Source organism: Asterias amurensis, chromosome 1 (genome assembly GCF_032118995.1).
Source record: "Asterias amurensis chromosome 1, ASM3211899v1".
Classification (NCBI taxonomy): domain Eukaryota; kingdom Metazoa; phylum Echinodermata; class Asteroidea; order Forcipulatida; family Asteriidae; genus Asterias; species Asterias amurensis.
In genome coordinates, this window is record NC_092648.1 from 9,721,756 (window position 1) to 9,732,241 (window position 10,486).

The following is a 10,486-nucleotide window of genomic DNA, read 5'->3' on the forward strand; positions in this document are numbered from 1 at the left end:
AAGCTGTCCAAGTCACGAGGTCTTGAACGCTAGGTTTTTGACCGTGTGTAAAGGAACACGTTGCCTTGGATCGGTCGAGTTGGTCTTAAAAAAGCGTTTGTAACCGTTTGTTATAAAATGCATATGGTTAGCAAGATGATTTAAAAGTAGAATACAATGGTTCACACAAACTTGCCTCGAAATTGCTTGGTTTTCCTTTTACTTTACGAACTAACATGGTCGGCCATAAATGGTCGACCGTGTTAGTCGATGATGTAAAAGAAAAACCACAAAATTTCGAGTGATACTTGGGTGGATCATTATATTCTACTTTTAAAATATCTTTCTGATCATATGCAGTTTATAACAAACGATTTCAAACGCTTTTTTAAGACCAACTCGACCGATCCAAGGCCACGTGTTCCTTTAATTTACCGTACATGGACACGCACAAAGGGGCACAAACACCCACCCATGTAAAAAAAGAAAACCTTAATTTAAATATAAAACAAGTCTTAAACACACATTTGTTTGTTAGTTTTTAGTTTATTGATTAATGTTGATATTCATCTTTGTCCAAGGGGTGATTCAATAAATGCTACAATATCATAATACTATCAAGGAAGCTATAAATTACAGGAAACTCATGTTTTACGATGTAAATGGAATTCTGGGTGAGTTTATTTGAGGAGGTCTAGATCACTACGATGCATCGTAGTGGCTGCTTTTCAATCCTAAGATAATTAACACACTCAACAAGAATATAAGTACTAAATATCAGTATTATACGCCATTCCTCAATGGTAACTTTGACTTATACAGTTTGATTTAAACCTTTGTCACATGATATTTTTCATTTGTTCATCAGATGTTTTTACAGAGGGCAGCAGACACAGGTGTGATCAAAAACAGCATTCTGATAAAACCTTTTCGCAGATACCCATTGCGCCAACGGTGCATGCTGCCCTCCTAGCTACCGATCAAATTCGATCACTAGCTAGACCAGCCTGCACCTCACTCCACGCCTAATACCCATGTAGCGAGTATTTTGCGATAAGGTCACGTTGTAATCTCTGAGTCGCTTGATATTATGCTTGATTTCAATCTAAACTTGACAGAACGGTGACTTTGAGCCAGTTGTCAGGTAGAAGGTCCCGGATGCTGAAGATGAATCTGCCCTGTAGCCCATTGTTGGACAGCCAGACCAACCGCAACCATTACATTTACCATTCAGAAACTTATCCCAGCTACTGCACGGATAGCCGGTGAGGGCGCACTGCGACTCGTCTAGGCTGTCAATGTATAGGTCGAGTACACGGATGTGACTGCAACTCGCTTCGGATGGATCCACTGTAATGAAAACATGAGGTGTATATATAAAGTATTATTATTAACACTGGATATGGAAAGCACTGAGTATAAATGGAAGTGTCGTGGCCGAGCGGTTTAAGAGCACCGAATTCAAACTCTGGTGTTTCTGATCAGCAGAGTGTGGGTTCGAATCCCCATCCGTGACACTTGTGTCCTTAAGCAAGAAACTTAACCATTGCTTTGTCCTTCGGATGGGACGTAAGGTTGTTGGCTCCATGTGTTATGTAACGCACGTAAAAGAAACCAGTACACTTATCGAAAAGGGAAGGGGTTCGCCCCGGTGTTTCTGGCTGGACTAGCAGCATAATTGCGCCACATCACCTTAATTGTAAACCGTTACGTGGTGCTATGGAGTAGATCTCTTATTATAGTTCAGACGTATTTCCAAAGCCTTTCAGGGAGATACTGAATGTTAAAGGGCCTTTAGCGTCACCGAGTGACGGATAGGTGCGTTTTATAAGAAGCCACTATCATCATTATTATTTGTCATCACATTTCGGTGTAGGATCAAATCAAGCAATAATAATGTTTTAGTTATGATACATACTGATCATTTCATCAACGTTGGCAGGACACTCTGGTTGCTCTTTGCCACCGTTAGGGTAGAAATCCATATGCCCAACCTAAAACACAAACACAAAGAATATTAGTTTGTATCTTGTAGGCCTAAAGCAAGATACCCCCGCCCCCCCCCCCCCCCCCCACGGTCACAGACAGGCGAAATGGATGCTGCACGTTACGCGAGCAAAAAAATGAACGTAAAAGTCAGAAACTTGTGTAGTAATTAAGTGACGTCACCATTTTGGGCTCATTTATTGCATACTCACGTATGACGTCCGCACGTACGTACGTGAAAAGTGGTAAGTTTACATATGTTTAAAACTCGGGATTTTTACCACAAAAATATCACGTTCACGTTCAAGTTTTTGCTCGCGTATCGTACCGCGCAGCTAAACCCTCCCTAATAAACCCCAATCGGTTTCCATTAGGAATTGTCCCCAATCGCCTCCAACTTATTTCTTAATCGTATTCTCTGCAACGGTATCTCAAGTTACAGCTGCGCATATTATTGAGAACTTAAGTTGTAGTTGAATTTATTGCGCAAATATTTTAACTTTTGTATCAACTGAAAAAGCACCAGCTCCAGATGGTCATACCCATTGGCGTTATCGATATGAAAATAATGAAGTGTATAATCAGTGACTTACAACTTGCACGATACCGGCACCAATGGCCTCTGCGTCAGTATGGATGACGTCAACAAAGATGGCGTCGGTTGGATCCAGGCGACATGAGGGGTCGTTAAGAGAAAAGTTGGGTCCGGCTGGGTCAAGACCTATTAAATAAATAAATCAAGCAGATTTGTTATCGTATCAAATTTCAGTGTTTAGTTTTGAGTTGCGCTATCTTTCACGTAGCCACTTCATTGTTCATGTATTCCTTTAAAAGCCTATTGGCAAAAACAAAATTGTCATGGTGTTCAATAATCTTACCACTTATTCGTCCAATTCCAGGCTGGAAGGCTCCTGCGAAACCAGAAATATGTGCCCCAAGACTGTGTCCAATCAGATGCATACGGTCAAATTGTGCCCCGGTCTCGGTGTTCAAGAACTGCATGGTCCTCCCGATTACGCGGCCGACTACACGGGTGTTTTGCACCGATTTACCGTATAGGTCTCTGGCTCCATTCACCCAGTCAATTACAAACACGTTCAAGTTTTCCTGTACATAATTGAGAAATGCTCAAAAATAACTGCCTGCTAACATCTAATTAACAAATACAAACACGCACAATTTATGTTTACACATTATTTAAAAACCTACTAAACTTAGAAGTTTATCTTTGAGAGTCTTCATCCATTCCGATCGAGATCCTTTCTCAGTGTAGCCGTGGATAATAAAAACTGTTTTCCTTGAACCACTGAAGGTCGAGGACCGCAGTGACGACGGGTTGTTTCGGTCAATCTGTCAAAAAGAAAAGTCAAATTGTGTTTACTTAATGAACACCTAAACATAAACTTTACATGAAGTATGTTTTTGACGTCAATTTTGTTCGCAGCGTAATATTTAGTAATAATTTACGACCTCTATACTAAAAAATTCCGCTTTCGTGTTTCAAACAATGTCATTTTCGAAACTGTTGCAAAGTATAATGTCAATATTTGCGACAACTGTCCCTTAAAAAAATGTGTTTTGAATTGGATGACAGTTGCGTTCCACCCTACTGTACCGACGCGTCGCCCGGATCCCCTTTTTGTCGAGGCCGAGTGGTTAAGAGCACCGAATTCAAACTCTGGTGTTTCTGATCAGAAAAGTGTGGGTTCGAATTCTCAGCCATGACACTTGTGTCCACTTTACCATTGTATCGTCCTTCGGATGGGACGTAAAGCCGTTGGTCCCATGTGTTGTGTAACGCATGTAAGAACCCAGTGCACTTATCGAAAGGAGAAGGGGTTCGCCCCGGTGTTCGTGGTTGTGGCTGCTTAATTCGCCGTAGCACCTTGTAAACACTTATTAGTGCTACATAATTGGGTCTCAGAATTCATCACTGCAATAACCTATCTTTCTGAAAGTTTGTATATACTCAGCGCCTTGAGTACCTTGTTTGGTATACGTGCGCTATATTAGACTTCGATATACTATTATTATTATTATATCCATACGGCTTACCTTCATGTATAGAGACGGGTTGAGTCGAGTATAAAGTAAAAACTCGGTGTTGATTTCATCAGGCGTTTTGGGCGGAAAATTGAAGAACACATCGTATGGCGCGTCGTTTGAAAAGCATCCCAGATCGTCATAGCAAACCTCCTCAGCAGCAACTGTTGGATCGTAGAAATCAATGTGACAACTGATTTAGATATAGCGGAGTTGTTGCCCCAGCAATCAGGTTAACTGTAAGCTGATTGAAATCGTCTCCCTGAATCATATAGTTTTTCCCATTCAAGCAAATTTTGCGAAACAAACACCATACCAAGAACACATGGATAATCATAGAGCTTCCTTGCTCTATGGGGTAGTCAAGGGGCTTGCAAACCCACGTTGGACTGAAATCCAAGCCAGACTAATTCAAATGCACAAGAAACCAAACAGATGAAGGTAAGTAAATTAAACGTTAAGGTTGAGTATCATCTCACGAGCTGACAAGCAGATAAGAATTGCAAGCAGGTAAGCCGAAAATCATGTCAAGCACAACAATGAGGCAAGCAGGCAAGCGTGTCAATCAGACAGTTAGCAGGCAAACATGTCAAGCATGGCAGCAAGGCAAGCAGAAAAGCAGGCAAGCATGACTTTGAGGCAAGCAGACAAGCAGGCAATACGACATGCGAAGCGGGTTTGCAACGCACCAACCAAGTTAGACGAAACAGAAATTAATAATTTTGTTTGATTGAACAGTTTTAACCTGCATGCAAGCACAGAAGACAAGCTCCCAAAAGTAGAGTTAACATCATGTTGTCACAGGATCGAAACTTGCTAAGAAACTTTGCAATGGGTAAACTGCAACTTCAAGCCCTCTAGCTCAACAGGACATCTTCGGTCTGTTATTTATACAACACAGCTCTGACCAACCAATTTATCTACGTTTGTTTTTCAGATAAGAGAGACTTATGCTTTAAATAATAGTACAGTTCCTTGGACTTATGAGATGAATACACAAAGGATAAACTATTTTTAAAAATTAAGCTGCATGGAATTGTTTTAAAACATCGAAGGTTGGTACACTACAAGAGCATTCAATGAATAGTGCAGAATTGCATAACAAACCATATGGACTCTTCTTTATTTAATACCAATCAGTCGGTCTGACTATAGACAATTACAGAAACCAAACACCTTCACAGTTTTCAATGAATTATGAGAGACAAATCAAATTTTATAACAAAATATGATACAGTTTAAGAAAAACCACAGAATTATCAGGGGTAAAACTAAGTCAACTTGGAAGCCAACTGATAATATACAATTTAAAACAATAATAATTTTCCAGAAAAATATTCCATCTGGATTCTGTAACCTTTTCAAAGTAGCGGATATAATATTTGGAGGACATCCTGACAAGTCACCATAGGTTGTTTTAATTGCCGCAAACGAACGAAATAAAGCCTGATATGCTGAACGTGCAAAATGTCCATCATTGAAAATGACTTCGAATACTGGTGTGAAAACAACATAGGAGTAATTATTGAAGCAAGAAAATGTTAACCGAAGATTAAACTAAACAATACAAAAGAGGACAAACCAACACAGCACTAATAGGAAATAACTCTATAATCGCAGCAGAAAAGCCAGCATTATTGAGCAACACAGAAAAACATGAAGCAACTTAAAATCCTAACTTTTGGGTGTTTGGAGAACCTACAAGACACAATAGACATGCACTCTCTGCTGTTTAGCTGCTCACTAAATGTGAACAGAAAGACAAAGGAAGTGGTACTCGAGCCAAGGAGCTAAACAGGGGAACCCACTCCTATAGAAAACAGTCACTCTGGGGGAACCACTTTGCAAACAAATTAAATGGATAGTTGAATTTCACTTTCAGCCCCTGTGTTTCTGACCATCAGAGTGGGTTCGAGTCCCGGTGTGGACACTTCGGAAGAGACATAAAGCTGTGTAGTTCCCGTGTTGTTAATACTTCGATATAGAGACTGGGCTTGCACCACTATACAATTGCTTCACGCTGTAACAGGTCCCATGGCGTTTTGTACACCCGAGGGGGGAAACTGCACCCGAGGCGAAGTCGAGGCCGGGGCTTCTACCTCGAGGGTGCCATTATCCCACGATGGTATACAAACCCATTGACCCCAAATCTCAGCGTCCAACAATTATTGTTTTGTTTACCTTGGTAACATGATTATTCCTCTTCTTAAAGTAATGTTGTCGTCTTCAAACATTATCCGACGAGTATACATAGTTTAATAGTGGAAGTGTCTTGGCCGAGCGGTTAAGAGCACCGAATTCAAACTCTGGTGTTTCTGATCAGCAGAGTGTGGGTTCGAATCCCCAGCCGTGACACTTGTGTCCTTAAGCAAGACACTTAACCATTGCTTCGTCCTTCGGATGGGACGTAAAGCCGTTGGTCCCATGTGTTGTGTAACGCGTGTAAAAGAACCCAGTGTACTTATCGAAAAGAGAAGGGGTTCGCCCCGGTGTTCCTGGTTGTGGCTGTTTAATGCGCCTTAGCACCTTGTAAACCCTTATTAGGTGCTAAATAATTGGGTCTCAGAATTCATCACTACAATTACCTATCTTTCTGAAAGTTTGTATATACTCAGCGCCTTGAGTACCTTGTTTGGTAGATACGTGCGCTATATAAGACTTCGATATTATTATTATTATTATTATTAAGCAGTTTTTCAAATAAGAAACTATTCTTCACTGTTCCCTCGAACCCGCTCCCGTTTCGAACTAAGCGCTGGATATCGACCAACGCTGGGAACGATCAAGGTAATGCATACCGGTTATAACAAAACTCATGTTTCCCGCCGCGCTCTGTGCAGCTAGCTAGTCATGGTACGTGCGTTTTGTTGTACGTCTTGTGATTGGTTCTCGACCAGTCAAACTTGACAGTGTGCAGCGTACAGCAACTGTATATTGTATCCCCTTCATTGTGTTGTATCATCATGGTGATTGCTTTGTTTCATAAGACAAACACGTGATTGGATTATTTGGTGCAAGAAGTATTACTTCATGACAGACATGACACGTGATGTACACTACGACCATATCCAACCTTAAACCCACGGTTTGCATTTTTCGTGTATTCTGTGCATGTTGTTCTTATTTGCATTGGAAGAATCGAAATAAGGGAATGGCAACTTCATAGAAAAATAAAACATGTTTTCGAAACATCCAATATGAAGTAAACAAATAATAGGCATATGCTTCTACATTAAAACGTTTATTTCACGTTTGCACCCATCATGTTATATTGCCTATCTCTCGAACCCGTAATGTTTACCTTACATAGATACAAACACATACGACACTTGTTCATTGCTTAGTTCGTCATCACACGTAAAGCCTGAAGATAAAAACCCGTTTATCATTGTTTAAATTTAAATATCATACATATAGATCCTTCCCAGATCCTTCCCAGTTGAATAGTGGATAGTATAGTATTTACACGTTAAAACGCATTGAGCTTTAAAATTTGAAAAAGGGCCTTCGAAATTGGCATTTCGTCTTAAATAATTTATAACTAAAAACTTTCTGCAGTTTGTGTCTAATGATTAATGATAACAAGTTAAGGACAAGCATCACGTGTTGTAATCGCCTGACCGTTAGATCATTAGGAACGTTATCATCTAAGAGCAGTTTCATCTTTATGCCTTACCTCTGGAAACAAATCCCAGAACCAGACCTTAAATTCACACGCTGGATTTATCACAGCGGTAAATCAAGTCCAAAGTACAACGTTTATTTACAATCAACAGTCCTGATATGTTAAATCCGAGGAAAGCTTAATGTCATGATTACACTGCAGAGTCCTGCTGGGATAAAAAATTTCAACATACCTAGCCCGGTTCACACTTCGAATGCGATACGAATTTTGACGACGCACATTCGCAACGAATAATTTGCATGGGTTGACGAAACATTCTCAGCGAGGTCAGGGATGTGACGTCAACATTCGGTTGGGATTCTCAATCGCAGGAAGTATAAAAAAACAATACTGATCAGTCACATTAGTCATCACTTTCACTGACTATATAAGTCAACATGATGTCTATATGACGAACTTACGTCGTTTTGACTAACATTACTTTTACAGTGAACCGGGCTTTAATAACACTTGTAAGCAGGAATTTGTGCCAATGTTAACACCCTATACTATTGTTAACTTAAATAGTTTTTTGTTTGAATCTAGGTTTGACAACACCCATGGTGTAAAATTTGTAACACCGGTTTTATTCTGTTGGGTTGAATTGTACAGGCCTATCTAATACGAGAAAAGAATTGCGTTCGTTTTAGGTAAAACCGTATACGGAGCTCTGGAAAGGCCATCCAACTTATCACACGTGGATCTGAGCTACCCCAAGCTAGTCTTGATTGCAGACGTTCATTTTGGTCAATGTAATCTCCGAAACGAATTACTGGAGAAAACAAACATCTGCATATCTGTATGTGCCCCTTTTCATCATATCAAAACTTGATAAAAATTAGAAATATAAGATTTTATGATTTCTTCCATTAGGCTGTGTACAAGTCGTGCCTGTAGGAAGTCCAGGCTCTGTGGCTCTTTTGTAAACATGTGATGTCACAGGTCACATCGTCTACAAGACACATGCAAATCACGCAGTACCACTTTACAAATGTCTTATTATTATTATTATTATTATTATTATTATTATTATTATTATTATTATTATTATTATTATTATTATTATTATTATTATTATTATTATTATTATTATTATTATTATTATTATTATTATTATTATTATTATTATTATTATTATTATTATTATTATTATTATTATTATTATTATTATTATTATTATTATTATTATTATTATTATTATTATTATTATTATTATTATTATTATTATTATTATTATTATTATTATTATTATTATTATTATTATTATTATTATTATTATTATTATTATTATTATTATTATTATTATTATTATTATTATTATTATTATTATTATTATTATTATTATTATTATTATTATTATTATTATTATTATTATTATTATTATTATTATTATTATTATTATTATTATTATTATTATTATTATTATTATTATTATTATTATTATTATTATTATTATTATTATTATTATTATTATTATTATTATTATTATTATTATTATTATTATTATTATTATTATTATTATTATTATTATTATTATTATTATTATTATTATTATTATTATTATTATTATTATTATTATTATTATTATTATTATTATTATTATTATTATTATTATTATTATTATTATTATTATTATTATTATTATTATTATTATTATTATTATTATTATTATTATTATTATTATTATTATTATTATTATTATTATTATTATTATTATTATTATTATTATTATTATTATTATTATTATTATTATTATTATTATTATTATTATTATTATTATTATTATTATTATTATTATTATTATTATTATTATTATTATTATTATTATTATTATTATTATTATTATTATTATTATTATTATTATTATTATTATTATTATTATTATTATTATTATTATTATTATTATTATTATTATTATTATTATTATTATTATTATTATTATTATTATTATTATTATTATTATTATTATTATTATTATTATTATTATTATTATTATTATTATTATTATTATTATTATTATTATTATTATTATTATTATTATTATTATTATTATTATTATTATTATTATTATTATTATTATTATTATTATTATTATTATTATTATTATTATTATTATTATTATTATTATTATTATTATTATTATTATTATTATTATTATTATTATTATTATTATTATTATTATTATTATTATTATTATTATTATTATTATTATTATTATTATTATTATTATTATTATTATTATTATTATTATTATTATTATTATTATTATTATTATTATTATTATTATTATTATTATTATTATTATTATTATTATTATTATTATTATTATTATTATTATTATTATTATTATTATTATTATTATTATTATTATTATTATTATTATTATTATTATTATTATTATTATTATTATTATTATTATTATTATTATTATTATTATTATTATTATTATTATTATTATTATTATTATTATTATTATTATTATAAGAACCGACCGCAGCTCTGTGCAACGACGACAGTAACCTTGCTCAAGGCAGTCGCATTATTCGCTCCGAAAAGACGCCGCTGTAAACCCACCCGTATACGCTGTGCGTGGTACGTCTAATCACACCGCATGACCCACCCGTTTACACACTATCACATCGTACGACTACTGTGCACACAGGTCATCCGCACTAGTACCACTAACCGCATGCGGAGGCCGTCAGGCCGACATCCTTGTCGGGTCTGTAACTTCCGGGTTTAATGTGTTTCATGAAAAAAAAAATCCCCAAAATGGGGGGGGGGGCTCTCGGATATGCTAGTATGCAGCCCATG

General features: G+C 34.9%; 1 protein-coding gene across 1 annotated transcript; it reads right to left on the reverse strand.

The window, feature by feature from the left end:
- Positions 1-505: 505 nt before the first annotated feature.
- On the reverse strand, positions 506-4,874 carry LOC139944941 (pancreatic lipase-related protein 2-like). Its single transcript, XM_071942138.1, has 7 exons — positions 4,754-4,874; positions 4,021-4,172; positions 3,175-3,315; positions 2,844-3,072; positions 2,559-2,686; positions 1,898-1,973; positions 506-1,329 (listed from the first exon to the last, which is right to left on the reverse strand). The coding sequence occupies exons 1-7, from the start codon at positions 4,800-4,802 to the stop codon at positions 1,085-1,087; spliced, it is 1,020 nt and encodes a 339-aa protein (XP_071798239.1). The 5' UTR covers positions 4,803-4,874; the 3' UTR covers positions 506-1,084.
- Between the last annotated feature and the right edge of the window lie 5,612 nt (positions 4,875-10,486).

Coding starts and splice junctions, on each gene's coding strand:
- LOC139944941 (XM_071942138.1), bottom strand. CDS start 4,802: ATGATGTTAACTCTACTTTTGGGAGCTTGTCTTCTGTGCTTGCATGCA. Junction 4,173..4,753: donor TCTTCTGTGCTTGCATGCAG/GTTAAAACTGTT, acceptor ACGATCCAACAG/TTGCTGCTGAGGAGGTTTGC. Junction 1,974..2,558: donor GTGCCGGTATCGTGCAAGTT/GTAAGTCACTGA, acceptor TTTGTGTTTTAG/GTTGGGCATATGGATTTCTA.